Genomic DNA, 17,715 nt, shown 5'->3' with positions numbered 1-17,715 from the left:
CAGGAGCAGATATTTTTCTCTCCTCTTAAGATTTGAGTGCAGTATTGGGGTCAGTAGTTCTGCCAACACAGTATTTTACAGCCTCACTCTGCTCTCTGCACTGCTGTGACTTCCACTTCTGCCTCACACAAACAAACGCTGCCTTCATCCATCCCCGCGCTCATCCTCTTTCTCTGAACAAGCGCTTTGTATCTTCGCACTTGTATCACAAAGTCAGCACATGCATTATCTCAGCATCTCTGCTGGAGTTCTGTGGGGGAGCTTTGTGAGTGAGAAGCATATGTGGTTAGAGCTGTGAGTGTTTGCTGTGTGCTTGTTACAGTATGTCTGTGTTTGTGCTTGGATAAATCAGGGTGAATATGTTTTTCAGGAAACCAGCTCTGATTTGCAGTGATGGAGTGTAAGTTAGTGAGTGAATAGTGTTTGTTGTGGGCCTTTCAAATGCAGCAATACTGATGCTTAATTATGCAAACAGTTAATAACAGATAAATACTGTCATTAAAATAATAATTCAGTTTAATATTTTTCTTTTAAGTGCTTGTTTTGTTTGTATTTTAACAACATATCAAGATTTCATGGTAATTTAAATGTATTTTTAAAGAGAAATATAATTTTTAGATCTTTCCAATTGACCGTTTTGGTTCCGACCAATTATTATTGGAATAAAAACTACCCTAAATACAGTTAATGCATATTGTATCATCTAAAAGCTTAACTGCACTGCACTGCAGTTATGCAACCAACATGCCATTTTAGAATGCAGAAGGAGAAACTTTGTGTTACACTTTTTTAACCGGAACATGGCGCTATACTATCTAAAGCTTTGTTATGGACATGTGACATCATGACTGCCACCGTTACCCACTGCATGCAACCTAACGCAATTGGGAAATCTCTTCCATTTATTGTGCATTTCAAGTGGCAAAGCATGCTGGGATACCAAAAGTGAATAAAAATTTGTCACTCTTTTTGGAAATCATGGACGCTGTGTCATTGCCCTAAAGAGGAGAGGGAGCACCTTGCTTGTTATCAGTGTACAGCTCAGTGCAGGGTTCCCACTCTTTTCCAGAGATCATTTTCCAGGACATTTCCAGGACATTTCCAGTGATGATCAAGCTGGTATGACAGTCTAAATCTAGTTCCTAATTTAGTTCCTAAATAGTGTAATATGTTCCTCTCAGTGGAAGTCTGCATTGAAAGACATGTAGTCTATGGCTATCAGAATAATCATCTCTCACATACTTAAGAAGCACTTGCAGCACTTCACTTTTAGTGCAACCAAGTAACAATGCTGGGCAACTCTCATCTCAGCTTTCTCTTTTCTCAAAAAATATAAAATGAGCTAAGAAAAAAACAAAAGAGCCAGCAAAGGAATCAGGAAGCTGTCTTATTGAAATAATTAAATAATAATAATGATCAGAGGATCAGTGCATTAATGACCTAAATAGAACTGAATGACAAAATGGCCACAAATGTTTCTCAACTCAACTCAACTCAAAATATACCTGCTTAATCATGATATTCATCCTGCTAAGTGGTCGATATAAAACAAAGCAAATGTCACGTTTTTTTATTTGAGTTACCGTAAACTCTGAAAAAATCGCACCGCTGTAAAGACACACTCTGTATTTGAAGATCTCTCAGAGATTTAAAAAAAATGTAAACTGTCTTCCTGCATGGCGATGTCTATTATGATCAGCGATGTCTACAACGTGGAGTTTCTGTGCAGTTGTGTCGTTCTTTTTGTTCCGTTTGTTTTCACTATCGGGAGTTTGCACTCCTACTAGCTAGAGCAGGGGTTCTCAAACTTTTTGGAGCCAGGGACCCCTTACAGGTGAGAAAACTGTCCAAGGCCCCCTCATAATTGTAACACAGATTAAGCACATTAGTGATGTGTCATGATCAAAAGCTACGGCTCTGAGAGACAATGCTTTATAGTGAATCAGAAGAGCCGGCTCGCATCGAGAGAGAGCCGGCTCCCAGTTTTTTCCTGTTGCGGCTTAGCTTTCACAGTGCTCAGCCCCAGCTCTGCTCACAGCAGAACTTTGTTTTGATTGGTCAGCATGGCGGCCATGCGGCCAATCACGTGTGAGGATATAGGATACAGGTGAAGGAGGGGAGGCTGTGTTTCCTGGCTACATCTGTTCCTTCAGAGAAAGTCTTCTTGAAAACCGCGGCAAATACTCACTGAGAGGAGAAATCGGATCAGCCCATCCAAGCTGAGGCATCTGATTTTTCTCAATGCCAACCTGAGGACATTAATAATGTTTGCTCGAGTTTGGTTCTGGTTCTGTTTGCTTGAGTTTGGTTCTGGTTCTGTTTGCTTGAGTTTGGTTCTGGTTCTGTTTGAGCCAGTTTGGTTCTGGTTCTGTTTGCTTGAGTTGGTTCTGGTTCTGTTTGCTTGAGTTGGTTCTGGTTCTGTTTGCTTGAGTTTGGTTCTGGTTCTGTTTGCTTGAGTTTGGTTCTGGTTCTGTTTGCTTGAGTTCAGTTATGGTTCGGTTCGGTTCTGGTACGGTTCTAGTACGCTCCTGGTTCGGTTCCATTCAGGTTCGGTTCTGGTTCGGTTTTGGTAACGTTCTGGAACGGTTCTGGTTCAGTTCGGGTTCGGTTCTGGCTTGGTTCTGGTACGGCCCTGGTTCTGTTCTGTTCGGTTCTGGTTCGGTTCTGGTTCGGTTCTGGTTCGGTTCAGTTCGGTTCTGGTTCAGTTCTTGTATGGTTCTGGTTTGGTTCTGGTTCAGGTCTGGTTCGGTTCTGGTTGGGTTTGCTTGAGTTTGGTTCTGGTTCTGTTTGCTTAAGTTAAGTTCTGGTTCTAACCCTAACCCTAACCCTAATCGCAACCCTAACCCTAACCCTAACCCTAGGATCAGGGTGAGAATGGTTTTGTAACAGAATAAATGCACAAAATTGGGCAATTATAAGGCTTCTCATAAAAACACTGTACGTAAAAGGGTTTTCAACACAAACCATTAGTTTTTGCAAGATTAAGGTAAAATATACAGCTACAAAAGATCCTAAATTAAGAGCCGTTCGGGAGTCGAAAGAGCCGACTCTTCTTTGGGAGCCGAGTTAAAAGAGCCGGCTCTCTGAAAAGAGCCAAACTTCCCATCACTAAAGCACATGCTTACTACCATTTGCACTCTTAGTTTCCCTTGGAACTATTTGTATTGTAAAACGTATCAATGTAAATACTTCAGACCTGTACCATAGTGATAAACAGATAACACTTTGAATCAAGTAAATACCACTAGTATACTTTAAAACAGAGGGTCATTGCATTCCTTGTGGACTCAACATGACAACATTTATACTTTTCAAGTAATTGATCTTAAACGCTTTCAGAAAATTAACAGTAACAAGACTCACATATCCCTTCGAGCCACCAAATGGTATTATAACAATGGTGTATATGCTGTTTTGTAATGACACAGAACAATTTTATAATTTATAACTTAAATGAGACTCTTTGAATCAAAAGAGCACTCAACAAGGTTAATGTACCATAAAACATAAACAATATACCCCCGTTTTCTGTGAATGCATGATTATGAAGTGAAGAAGAAAAGATGTGAAAAAGGTTGTGCAGTGTCGCTGTCTTTTCCAGCACAGCATGCACTCAACTTTCAATGAATGGGGATGTGTTTTGTTAATCGGGTCAGGTCGCACGCAGCCATATTTGAATCATTTTCCAGGACTATACGTGATTTTCCAGGACATTTTACTTTTTCTCCCATTTTCCAGGTGTTTTCCAGTACTGGAAAACTGGTCAACTGCTTTCCAGGTTTTCCCGGTTTTACAGGACGTGTGGGAACCCTGTCTGTAGCAAAGCATGCTGGGATACCAGAAGTGAATACAAATTTGACATTCTTTTTGGAAATCATGGACGCCGTGTCATCGCCCTAAAGAGGAGAGGGAGCACCTTGCTTGTTATCCATGATGGTATGGGGATGCTAAGCGCCCATAGCATGAGTAGCTTACACATCTGTGAATGCACCATTAATGCTGAATTATATATACAGGTTTTAGAGAAGCATATGCTGCTGTCCAGACAATTACTTTTTCAGGGAAGACCTTTCATATTTCGGAAAGACAATACTAAAGCACATTCTGCGTGTATTACAACATCATGGCTCTGTAGTAGAAGAGTCCAGTTGCTGACTGGCCTTCCTTCAGTTCTTACTTGTCACCCATTGAAAATATTTGGTGCAACATGAAATGCAAAATATGACAAAGGAAACCTGAACTGTTGATTAACTGAAATTCTGTATCAGGCAAGAACGAGACATTTCACTTTTTTGTAATTTGGGTTATGCTTTTGTAACAGAGCATTTACTTACGTTAGCAGTGCTGCTTTTTTTAAAATAAACAGCTCCACCACAGGTTAATTTGAGTATTCTGTTACTATGCAGGACCTCATATAACCCCTGTACGTGTTTAATTGAGGTCATTTAAGCTAAAAAATTATAATATGAGTAAATGAAAATCAACCAATTTATACCAAAATGACCTGGCACTTAACTCTCCTCTACCCGTCCCATTTGATGTGCTGCATAAACCTTGTTTCTGCCATTCTACAACCAGGGGCAGTAATTTCAGGTCAAACCCCCCTTTGTTGCTGTAACAACCACAGCTCTTCAGGGAAGGCTCTCCACAATATTTGGGAGTGTGTATGTGCCATATTTGTGACCACTCAGCCAAACGAGCATGTGTGAGGTCAGCCGTTCAGTGTTGGACAAGAGGCCCTGGCTCGTAATCAGGGTTCTAATTCCTCCCACAGGTGTTCAGGTGTTGAGCTCTTGGCTCTGTGCAGGGCAATCAAGTTCCTCCACACCAAGATATTGCTAACATGTCTGTGTAGAGCTTGATTGTGCACGGGGGCTCAGACATGCTGGAACAAAATAGGGTCTTCCAAACTGTTGTTCATTTTGAAATACCTTTGCCTCCTGTTGTATTGGAGCAGTTACAATTGAAGTCTCCCTGCTTTTTAAGATTGATTCTAGTCATGAAATTGTTGCTAATGGAGATTTGTGGCTAACCCTAACCCGAATAAAATAGAAATATGCAACAACAAAAAAAACGTGCTAAAATACGAAGCCAAAAACTTTAGTGGTGGTAGCTAGTTAGTATATTTTTGGTCCATTATGCAAAGACTGGAAAAAGCTAGTAGTACCGCTCTCATATAGCAGTAAAAGCGTAAAAGTGGTACCCTAGGGGCGCTGTTGGCCTAGCGGTCTAAGCGCATGCGACAGAGGTCGCAGGTTCGATTCCAGCCTCCACCATTAATGCATGTCCTCCCCCACTCTCTACTCCCCACATTCACAGTCTCTCTTCAGCTGTCCCGTCCATTAAAGGCAAAAATGCACAAAATATAACTTAATAAAAAAAAGAGAAAAAAAGTGGTACCTTAATACCCAACATTGGAAAGCAGTATGTAGTTATCAATACCTCGCCTTATGATAGCAGATAATAGCAGATTAAACCTTTTTTTTCTTCTTCTCTGTGTTCAGGAACCTTAACCTTTTTTTTTATCATCCTGAACTTTTCTATTTTCTTTCTGTATTTATCTTTTCAATTATTTTCAAACCATTCCTCTCTTAAATTTTGCTCCTTTGTTGTATCCTGTTTTCATTTGAATGCGTCATGTATCATAATTTAAACTGCCTTTGTTGATAAAAATGTGTTATATAAATAAACTTGCCTTTCATCTGAACACAATCCCCATTCGACTCCTGATTCATACTCTCATCCTCACTCCTCCCTTCATCAGCTCGTCCCTGACCCTCATTCATCTCCGCGTTCAACACTTTTAATGAACGGAATTACTTTCCCCAAATCGGGGGAGGACTTTATTAATGAAATTTATGTATTCTTAGTCCTTTTTTACCTCACGTCAACTTTTTTATGCAGGAAGTGTAATACATTTGTATGGGAAGAAAGTGATGAGCATTTGATGATATTTTCGGCAGATGCAAAGCAAACAGACTGCTCACTAAAATAAGAAAACAGCCAACAATGGGCAGACGCCAGATCTCTGAAGGAGGAATAAATCAAAGGGGAAAATCCCAAAACAGAGCTTACATTGAGCTATCGTGTTGTTTCTGGAAAGAAAAGTCAGTCAGTACAAACATTAATAACAGTGTTCCCAAGCTGGGTATCAAAACATCCAAGACTTAAATGAATGGTTCTGTTGGGCGATGCATTTTGGAGCTGGTACGCTGACAGCTGATTAATGACACACTGTATGGGCTTGTGGACATTCTGATTTAGATATCTGACCTGAATTGGATTTAAAGGACTCTAAGGAAATGCACACATCCATTGTGTTTCCCTTTCTTCTCTTTCTGTGGATGCCCTCTAGATCGTCTCAAGGTGATTCCACAAACTCTTTGCTGTACGTCTTAAAATTCACAATGAATATTCAGGATATTACGCAATAAGCACACAGGAATTCTATTTTGCGGGTTGATTTTCATAAGTATATTTTATCTCTGATGTCTGTAAATCGGTCATGTTTGCTCTTGTTGTCAGCAGACAGAATTGTTATGCACAGAGCACAGAGTACAGACAAGCACAAGATAACCGATGCAAACGTGACTCGGTTGTTTAGATCTGGTTTGCATCTGTGTCGAAATGAGCTCTATATACGAGTGCATATTTGTTACATGTATATGTTTGTGTCTTACTTTAACATGTGCACGCCTTCTGGGGTCGTGGGCTGGTTGAAGCGTCTCATGTAGTCGTGCATTTCAGGGAAGCTCTTCTTCATGTAATCCTCGGCGCTGCTCTCCCGCACCGTCCCAAAACGGAAGCCCAGGGAGGGATGGTGCAGCTGGGGGAGTGACACAGGAAGACACGGTTGGGGAAAGGGATTGAGAAAATCGCAGATGTGATATAAAGAAAGAGCGTAAGAGAGATGAAAAGAAATGGGATGGATATCATGATGGGGCTCATGAACTCCCTGCAGGGTTTGGGGATAGGGGAAAGCGATAATCCTTCACAAATAATTCCGCTCTTTGCTCATTAGCCCGTCCTTGTGTCAGATTAGTTTGTGTGTACATGTAGCAATGGGTGTGTATGTGTGTGTAGGGGGTTACTGCTGACATGTATGCAGTTTCAACTTTGTGTCCTTGTGCGCAGTCTAACCTTGTCGTCGTGAATCCCTGAGACCTGCTCGAAGGTCTTTTCCCCCACCATGACTGCAGCTAGGTTAGCGGTGTAGCTGGAGAGCACCAGTAAGCAGAAGATGGCCCAAAGGTTCATCAGGAAGCGGCCAGTCCAGCATTTTGGAGTCTGCAGGATGGGGAGAGATTTTTTATTTTGCCTCTGTCTACTTTTTAGCACATAAAGATATCTCAAAAGATCAAAGAGAAAGAGGGGGAGAGAGAGGGAGAGAAAAGCAGATCCTAAGGATGAGAAAATCTAAAAATATCTAAGCTCAGAAGTGAAAAATGTCATGGTGTCAAGACAAAAAGGAAACAAGCTGACAACATGGAGGAAAGTAAGATGACAAACATTGTATACAAGAAAAGTAAAGGGACAAATGTGTCAGGAAAGTTGCCTTCAGGTGTTGACGCTAATGACGAAAAAAAACCCTCTTCCTTTTCTCTTAAATTCCAAATTTAACCCCTGAGTTAAGGTTATCAGCTTTATCAAAACACAGCAGGGGATGCAGAGGAGAAAATCCAACAAAGTGTGACTGTTTTATGAGACATATCAGAAAAATCCTTCCGTGAAATTATCTGCCTAAGGGACAGAATCCACCTGAACACTGTGATCATTTATTTATCCTGCCAATTAAAATCCACTTAACAGAAGAAAAGAGGTGAAATTCTAGTGTTCGTGAGACTTGAGATTAATGAGACATTAATTATACAAACAAGGTTGTAACCCTTTATTACAAAGGTGTTGGTATTCTCAGCATAATGAGTAGGGAGGAGAAGAGGATGGCACACACACTGTATAAGCACAAATTCTTCACTAATATTGTTTCGGGCACCTTGGAGCTTAGTTGAATGCATAATGATAAAGGTGCCCTCACAGCTCCCATGAAGGTATTTTTCTACACAAGGTTTTTCATTTCACAAAATGCTACAACACTTTTGCTAACACATGAAATGTAATTGAAGCCCTGTTCCTCTCTGTTGTTCTTGTCAAGCCTCCCTCTCTACATGCAGTTGACAATGACAAGAGGGGCATGCTAACAGTTTGAATCTATGAATAATGTTTAAAAGAATAGGTCCTTGAGTTTTGTTTTTTTTCAAATAGTAGCAAAAGAATAACACAAAACTCATTTTAAGCCTGTGACCACTTTGCTAGCTGACATGACAACTTCTACTGGTGTATTGATTAGCAGCCGCAAGCTAGCTCTTAAGCTATCAGTACCAAGCATAGACTGTAAATAAAAATGGACAGAGTTGCTCCGCCTCTTCCCGTTGTACAGTTCTGAAGCCAAAAAATCCCTCTCCTGGGCGCAGCCATTGTGCAGCCAGAGCCTGTGAAGCCTTTGGAATAAGCTCCGCCCTACAGCGTAACGTCACAAGACACTGTGTGTCCTTTGAAGTTTCGTTCTATGGCGGCTGTGAATCAAAGGAAACCCGGAAGTAAAACCCCGTTTTTAAACTCTAATAACTAACGAAAAATAAACTTTTCAGGAAAAAGAGGCCTTGGACACAAAACAGTCAAATACTAACTACATATCACCACAGCATACGGATGTGAGAAACATTCGTACGACGTGTATTTATTTTTTAGAGTTTGACTGCTCCCCCATTCAAATGAATGGGGGAGACAGATTTTTTGACCTATACTGCAGCCAGCCACCAGGGGGCAGTCACACTGCTGAAAGCCTCACCACCAGGGCCGTATCCGGCACGCTTGGTACCAAGCCGTAGTAGGCTACTTAGACCGCTCAGGCCAAACTGAAATGAGAAGGTCTTGTCTATGGAAACTAAAGCTACACAGGAGCTAGCTAACATAAGTAATGTTACGTTAGCTGTTATTTCGAGGATAATCTTAAGTTTCAAGCCCCCTTTCATTTTTAAGACTTGAATCGTGAAACATTTACATTTAAAAGTTTAATACTCGGCAACTTGAGAAGCCATCATCATGTGTAAGCGCAAAGAATCCTGGGACATTTTGGGACACACAGTAACCATTGGATAAATTTCCATGGGAAGTTAAGCTGGGGAGTTTTGGAAATATTCCAAATTTGAAACTTTCCATGGGAATTATTGGAATTTATGTAAATTAACTGGGAATTGAGGGTAATTTAATGGAAAGGTATCATATTCAAGCATAAATATTTGTTTTGTTATCAGCAGACATCCATCCAAAATAGAAATCATGTGTGCATGTGATGGAGGAATGCACAGTGCATGTAGGGGGCGTGGTCTCAATAGCCCTGCAGTAAGCAGTGTGCTATGTGCATGTGATTGAGGAATAGCTTAGACATTCAACTGTACTTGCATGAAACCTGGTTGTTTTAGTCAGGATTATGCTAAAATCTATTTTCCCCACATATATTTAAGTTCCCTATTAAGAGCCAACCTTCAATTTAGTAAATTCCTGGTTTATTCCCATAAATTCCTGTCTGTTCCCATAAATTCATGGTAATTCCCATGGAAAGTTTCCAACTTTGCAACCCTATCACTAGCTATCCAGTTGAATTAAAATCAATCATTTAAATTCAGCAGTGCCACTTGAGAGTCGGCCATCTTGTTTTTATTTGAGCGCAATGATTCCAGGGAAACGTTTGGCCACGAAGAACGCATGGGGTGTGTGTTTCATATTTCAAGGCCTCTTTCTCATTGGACCATTTCTTCCTCCAGCTATTCATTTGAGATGACTAAAAACTCACATTTAAAAGTGCATTACTCGGCCACATGAGAGTCCACCATCTCATTTGAATTGCCGCATTGACCATCTGCCACCTCATTTGAATCTCATCATATGTTACGCCACAAAGGATGCGCCCAATGCACCCTTTGTGAGCATGGGGAAAGTACAATGCATTTGTCAGCTGCATTTGAAGAAGCTGTCAAAATGGAACTGCCTTTGACACGCTGCTGTGACACATCTGGTCTTGAAATACGCCCTTCAAAGGATGCAGCTTCTGAAATGGAACACAGCTAATTTCTCACATTGGATAACATTTTAATGTTTCCAACTATTATTTTAAATACAACAATCATGTAGAAAAGGGCATTAAATATATACCTCATGGCTTCTTAATATGATATAGTGTTCAGATAAAATACTATGGCTTTATGCCTCAGGGCAAAAAAACAACATTGCTCTTGAATAGCAGTTAAAGGTGACATATCATGCAAAATGGACTTTTTAATGGTTCTCTACCTGAAATATGTTTCCCTGGCATGTCTACAAACCCCCCGAGAATGAAAAAAATCCATTCTGCCCCTGTTCTGATTTCTACACCTTTCTGTAAATGTGTGTGAAACGAGCCGTTTCAGACTTCCGTGTTTTTGTTACGCAACAACAATATCCGGTCTGTCACGGAGTCAGAGCTCGGAGCTTGTTCAGCCCATAGACTGTATAAAATAATACTGAATCCCCCCTCCGTTTTTCATTCCCTGCACAAATGTGTGCTAACAAGGAGCTTAGGAGGGAGGCATGCTAGTTGTAGGCTGTCTTAATAAACACAAAGGTCGTTTTTATTCCCCCGTCTGCAGATTTGAAGATCTAGAGAATGATTTTTATTTATCATGGATAAGTGCTAGCGCTAGTTAGCATAGCTACATGTCGTAGCTGTGTACCAAGACACACGTCTACATACTGACAAATAAAACAACAAGAAACACTAAATCTATGATCAATCCTTCAGAAAAGTCCTGCTGCCTTTCTGGCAGAGGTCGGTTTTACTCCCCACGTCTGCAGATTTGAAGATCTAGCGGATGATTTTTATTTGTCATGGATAAGTGCTAGCGCTAATTAGCCTAGCCACATAGCTACATTACCATAGCTGTAGCTGTAGCTGTTGCTGTGTACCAAGACACACGTCGACATACTGACAAATAAAACAACAAGAAACACAGAATCTGTGACCAATCCTTCAGAAAAGGTCCCGCTGCCTTTCTGGCAGAGGTCGGTTTTACTCCCCACGTCTGCAGATTTGAAGATCTAGGGGATGATTTTTATTTATCATGGATAAGTGCTAGCGCTAGTTAGCATAGCCACATAGCTACATGTTCGTAGCTGTGTACCAAGACACACGTCTACATACTGATAAATAAAACAACAAGAAACACTAAATCTGTGACCAATCCTTCAGAAAGGTCCTGCTGCAGGCGCCTCTCCGTCAGGATCAGATTCTGGATCAGATTCAGAGGGTTGAAGTAACGTGATCTCTGAGCAGCCGTGTTTATTCAGCCAACATGTAAACATTAGATCAACATGCTGGACAGCCGAGGCCACACCCACTTCCTGAGGGGGCGTGGTTAGAGAGAAAACAGACTGTTCTGAGGAGGACTGAAGAAGAGGGCTTTTCAGGCATGCCAAAATCTGATTTCAAAGTGTTTTTTTGAGCATAAACTTTAAAGACATGTTTTGGGGACCTCTTAGACCAATATATATTGATGAAAAAAGCGTGATATGTCACCTTTAAGGGCTAGCTTAATTTGAAGTAGGCTCTGTTAGAAGAAGTGTAAGATGTTATGTAATTTTAACAACATCACCATCTGGCATCTTAGCTGACATACTTGTTCACATTTTAACCCTTTTTTATACTTTCAAATGACTGAGCACAAACAAATGTTTTGCAAATGTAGTGCCGTTGTTGTTGCATTAGCCCGGGTAGCAAAAGTGTTTAACCAAATCCAGTGCAGAGCACGACACAGCTGCTACATTATCCTCCACTAGAATCCAGGAAAAGCTTCCAGAAAGTGGGGAAACACTACACTGTGAATGTGTAAATGGTGTAAAGAGAGAAAATCTAGTACTTTTTTTGGACAAATATAACTACGTAGTACAGTAATTGTGTGCAAATATGTGTAAAGTAATACATGATTACTGTAGGTCGGGTTTGGCTGAATATTTTTTGCCAGCCCATTTCTAAAAGTGTGTTTCCACTGGACTTATTTGTTTTAGAAGACTTTCTAAATGATTAAATCGAATCACTACAATAAAGGTGACTCCATGGTAATATTCCGTATTAGCAGTCTAGCAATTCATTTAGTCTCCGACTGTCTTCTCTGCGGCCTAAATAAACATGACTCTTTGGCTCAAACCCAGCACGTAGAGGTTGTGAGTGTTGCTCAAGGGAATTTGAACAGGTCACAAGTCTGCTAATGGACACAACCTTTTAATTGACACATTGCCAGTTGTATGGATCAAACCTGTGACCTTTCAATTATGAGAAGGTCTCTCTAATCACTTGGCCTACGTTCCACCAAAGTCATTTGCACCTCTTCCAAAGGACAAAGTCTGAACATGTGTTTTAAAGAAGTATCATGATTGGGAGCATGCTCACTAAGCAAGGGAGGATGGATGGAAACAAGTAAAACAAATGTTGTTTGAGATATTATCAGTATGTGCCATATTAAAAATTTGAAGAGCAAGCATAAGATATAATAATGATGGATTTTGACACGGTGTGTTGCAGTTCAAAAAACAAAGAATGCTGAAAACAGATGCTTTTGATCTTTGCTAAGGCTGGGTATGTGCTTTTATGTGACAGTGGGTGTGACACAATCAGTCAAATCTGACAGTTAGTACATTCATGTATTTAGGCTTTGAAATTATATTAGAAAAACAGGTATTCTCAATCTTTTAAAGGTCTCATATAATGTAAAGCACTTTTTTCCTTGCTTATACTTTTATATAATTTGTCAAACTCCAGCTGAGCAACCCTGAGAGTGTGGAAATGAAGAAGCCTCTTCATTGTTTACCTAGCCCACCTACTGGGAACAGCTTCTGCAAGGTGATTTGAATTGGCTCCTGTGCTGATGTAATGACAGGAGTGATTTGCATACCTGGAAAATAACTCTGACTCCCACACCTAGAGTGATTCAGCTTCCTCAAACAGTATTGTTATTTTTCATCAGTGTTGCAGAGTTAAGATGTCAAAGGTTAAAGCCAGACATGCCCACTAAATGTTTATATTCTGTCCCAGCACTGAGGGACCAAAGAAAACAATGCTTGTCTTTTATTTTAACAACTTGCAAACTACAGTTGGTGCTTATTTGTTCGTTTCTGTCAACCACTTAACCTCTTCTACTTCAACTATGACCACATGAGCTGACCACATAAAGTTACGCACAAAAAGCAAGAGGAAGTAGGAAGAACACTAGTATAACTTAAGCTGCAACATTTCCTCCTATAGTTAAGGGTCAGATTCAGGATCATATATGAAATGTACAGGCGTTGGTCTTCTGGAGCGCTTGCCATGTTTGTGTTGGTGTTTTTCTGCCTCTGCATCTCTCTACTCAGATCTGCACTCTACCCCTTTTGACAACATTCAGGCAGCCAATCAGCGCATTGCCTCATAATCACAGCGTCCCACCCCTCAGATTACTGAATGGATAATGAGGTTTGAAATTGAGAGGCTGCAGATTCTCCAGAGGCTGAATTTGAGATTTTGCTAGCAAATTTAAAACCTTGATTAAAAACCAACTTGTGGCAAATGCTAAAAATAACATTATATGAGACCTTTTAGGGATTTATTTGAACCTAGCAACATATTTTCAATGGACACACTTTCTGCAGTCATTGGATTTGACTTCAATTCATTCCCGGGTATCTTTTGCCTTGCATATGTCTCTCCAGCGCCAGTCTATTTTTTTGCCTGGCCCTCCATCTTGCCCACCCACTTGCCCTCTCCCCTTTACATCATCCTTGTCTGCCCATCTCCATGTCACACTCATTGTGTTGCTCTTCTCGTCTCTGCTTGCCCACTTACCCTTTCAACCCTGCCTCGCCATCTTTCTGTCAACCTCCTTATTACCTTCTCTTTGAGCCCATTTCCTGATCTGCCCTCTGACCTCTCCACCCCCTGCTGGCTCTCTTCCACCTGCCTTCTTGTTTTCAACTTTGGTTGTGCCTTCTTCGGGGAGTTAACCTCTACTCGCTTCATTTTTTTCCACCTTCATTCATCCCCATCATCCTCACCATAACTCCTTCAATCTCTGTCGGCCCACTTACCCTTTCCCCTCTCCCTCCCTGTATGTGCATTATCCTCCTTGCAGCCCCCTACTTCATCACTGCCTACCTTTTTAACCTCTCCCCTATCCATCTTTCCCCCTCCCTTTCCATCTTTATCCTCTTTCTCCATGCCCTCTTCCCTTCTAACTTCCTCTTCCGACTCTCTGTTTGTGTACCCTATCCCATAATGCAAATCTCCCTCCTTCCTCCCTCTGCATTTTTCTATTCCCCACCTAGCATGATGCCTATTTATCACACAGATGAGAGGTAGTTTACCTTGGTAGCGACAGTGCGTCCAAACAGTATGGCATAGCAGAGATTGAGGGCGGAGGAGTAGGAGAACACACGCAGTCTGTTCCTGCCGTGGGGTGTCATACCAAAGGGACTGTTCCACTCGTACAAGGTGAGGAAGAGCGCGGTGAGATGGAGCGTGACGAAAATACCCACCCACATGGACCAGTGGAGGGGCCACATGAAGGCTCCAATAGGGGCTGCGGAGTCTCTGCTACGAACCTAGTGGTCAAAAACATTTGTAAGAAACTGGCCTGATACAGTTGATGTCTCTTGATATTTTGTGCAAATTTGTGATTTAAATTCACCCTCAAGTTTTCAGTATCTTGTCTGTAAACTTTGCTCAAACACTCCTGGGCATAACAAGCTTCTCAGAAATTGCGTACATTGTTGTTATTATGTACTATTCATCATTTTGGAAGGGCAAGATCTCTTTTTAAATAATGGAGTACTCATTTTCAAATGGAGCCATATTGTCAGATCATATTATGCACTGCAGTTTGTCAGCCACAGAGGGAGATGTTCAGAAATCAAAGAGTAACTGCAGCATGTTTGAGGACTCTGCTAAGATGGCTTTTCCAAATGCTTGTTCAACTCCTAATAAACTCTTAAACTGCCATTAAATCTGAACTTTCATAATTAACGTGCACTGAAAATGCAGCAAACTAATTATTCACAGCTAATGATCTCCCATTCCTCACAAGGAGAGCGGGTGAGCGGGGCGTCAGGGTGAAATTAAGTATTTGTAGGCCATATCATCATACTGAAATAGAGTCAGCCACAGAGAGAGAGAGAGAGAAAGAGAGAGAGACTGACAAATCAAAGAAAAACTGAGGATTGCTATGTTGTCACAATGTTGTATATTTTCGGGACATGCCCCACGTCTTCTACATTCATTAAAATACAAACTCCCAGCTCTGACAAACTAATGATGACTTGGAGCAATCGTACCAGAATGCCCAGGCTGGTGGAGTAGAAGGGCGAGGTAAAATCGATGACTCTACTCCTGGCAGAGTTGATGGAGAAAGAGCTGACGGCCATGTCAGCGGTGCCACTCAGCAGGTCCCCGACCAGCCCCGTCCAGCGCCCTGCCCCAGCCAGTGCTCCGTACTTTCCATCCCCCACAATGTAAAGGTCAAAGGTAAATCCCATGTCCTCTGCCAGCTTCTCCAGCAGGTCGACGCAGTAGCCGTAGCAGCACTTTCTCAGATCCTCCGGTAGTTCTGACAAGAGAGAAGAGACAATGAAATGATACTATATATCAGGGGTGTCCAAAGTACGGCCCGGGGGCCAATCGCGGCCCAAGGTCCATTTATTTATGGCCCCAAGCTTCCATCTTAAATTGTGTTATTTATAGCACAGAAATTAATCACTTTCTGAATCATCTGTACATTTGCAGTTTCTTTCAAGCACACAAATAAAACTAAAGTAAATCCAGAAACTTCTCAAAAAGCTTAATCTGGACTACTTGTATAAAGCAAAAGCTCTGGGAATTCTGCAAGAATATAATTAGGAGGAAACACAAGAACTCTTAAAGCTGACAGGTTTTCAAATTAATGTTTTTATCATGATGTGAAAATGTTCTTGATGAACACTAAGAGTTCAGAAGACACAAAAGAGGACACAAGACAAAATCAAAATTAAGAAATTGTACAGAAAAGGAAAAATTTTATGAATAAAAAATGTTCAGAACTCAGGAAAATGATTATTTAGTTCTGAAAATGTTGTCTGCTGGTCAGAAAAGTCTTAAAAACAACATGCAAAGAAGTGTGATGAAATCCAGATTGTGATCCTGACAGAAAAATAATGATACAATATTTTTCCCACATTGCCCGACCCTAATGAAAAATATTTTCCTCCAGAAGAAGATAAAGTTTACGTGGCTTGAAGGGAACTGAGTACTTCCTAGTTACTGTTTTATTGAGAAAATGTTTAAAATAATTGATATTAAATAGAGTTCATCTATAACTTTTATGATTCCTAAGTCTCAGTAGGAGCCACTGGCCCTGAGGTATTCTGACAACATCAAATGTGGCCCTCTTTGAAAAAAGTTTGGACACCACTGCTATATATAACAACTGTTCTGTTATTCATATACATAAACTGGAAGTGCTTGGGTTACACTTCTGGGAATTTGCCCAAAAATGTTGATGATGGATCATGAAAATTCTTATGGGACACTTGTGCTTGAGTGCTGTAAAAAACTAAAAAGTAGGAAAATAGGGTTGCACAATTAATCAAATTTGAATTTGAATTGATTAACCAAATGTGATTGATAGCAGTTATTAACTAGGAGTGAAAGAAAACATGCGCAGCAAAGCAGATAGAGCGCAGGAGGATCAAGTGTGTGTTAGTGAAGCAGAGGGACGGAGTGAGCAGAGAGCAAAGTTGCAATATTAACGAGCATTAACGAGCAGTAATGCGCTAACGATAGCATGGCTAACAGTGAGTAACTCATAGGTCCTTGTTATTTTGAGATATAGATACAAAGTTATAAGTCCAAGTCCTCCTGTTTTAAAGGTTAGTGCCGAAAGACTGTTAGAAAAGTTACACCTGTAACTATATGCTATAATATCACACTGTTAAAATACTCAACTGCAAGTCAAAGTCTTTTGTTCAACAGTTTCTTCATCAAAATGAGGTCAAAGATCATAAAAGGGAATCTAAAATGATGCTATTTGGTGCTATAGTCTAAAAAATGTTGGGGTCAATGTTGGCAAAAAATGCCAGGGCAGATGTTTTGTCTTATCCAGCTCTGTTAATGGGTGAGATGCAGGATATATACAGTTAAGCCTGAAATTATTCATACGCCCTGACAAATTTTGACTTGAAGTTACCTTTATACAACCAGCAAGGTTTTTCTTGATTAGAAATGACACAGGCGTCTCCCAGAAGGTAATACGACGATGTACAAGAGGCATCATTGTGGAAAAAAAATATTTCTCAGCCTTTATTTATATTTGAACAAAAAGTGGCATGTCCAAAATTATTCATACCATTCTCAATGATCAATAGAAAAGTCTTTATTGCCTATTTACAGCAATCAAACACTTCCTATAATTGCTGACCAGCATTTTGCATTTCTCCACTGGTATTTTTGCCCATTCATCTTTAGCGATGAGCTCCAACTCTTTCAGGTTGGAGGGTCTCCTTGCCATCACCCTGATCTTTAGCTCCCTCCACAGATTCTCAATTGGATTCAAGTCAGGACTTTGGCTGGGCCACTGCAAAACGTTCATGTTTTTGTCCGCTAACCATTTCTTCACTTCTTTT

General features: G+C 40.7%; 1 protein-coding gene across 1 annotated transcript in view; it reads right to left on the bottom strand.

The window, feature by feature from the left end:
• LOC117806424 (glutamate receptor ionotropic, NMDA 3B-like) overlaps window positions 1-17,715 on the bottom strand; it is a 116,672-nt gene that overhangs the window by 32,016 nt on the left and 66,941 nt on the right. The window contains exons 4-7 of the mRNA XM_034675365.1: window positions 15,394-15,665; window positions 14,428-14,664; window positions 7,141-7,287; window positions 6,681-6,826 (exon numbers count right to left, since the gene is read on the bottom strand). Coding sequence (XP_034531256.1) covers window positions 6,681-6,826; window positions 7,141-7,287; window positions 14,428-14,664; window positions 15,394-15,665 — 802 coding nt within the window. The remainder of the gene's footprint in view (window positions 1-6,680; window positions 6,827-7,140; window positions 7,288-14,427; window positions 14,665-15,393; window positions 15,666-17,715) is intronic.

Source organism: Notolabrus celidotus, chromosome 22, assembly GCF_009762535.1.
Source record: "Notolabrus celidotus isolate fNotCel1 chromosome 22, fNotCel1.pri, whole genome shotgun sequence".
Classification (NCBI taxonomy): domain Eukaryota; kingdom Metazoa; phylum Chordata; class Actinopteri; order Labriformes; family Labridae; genus Notolabrus; species Notolabrus celidotus.
Note: the sequence above shows the minus strand (reverse complement) of the source record. Positions and strands in the feature narration are given on the sequence as shown.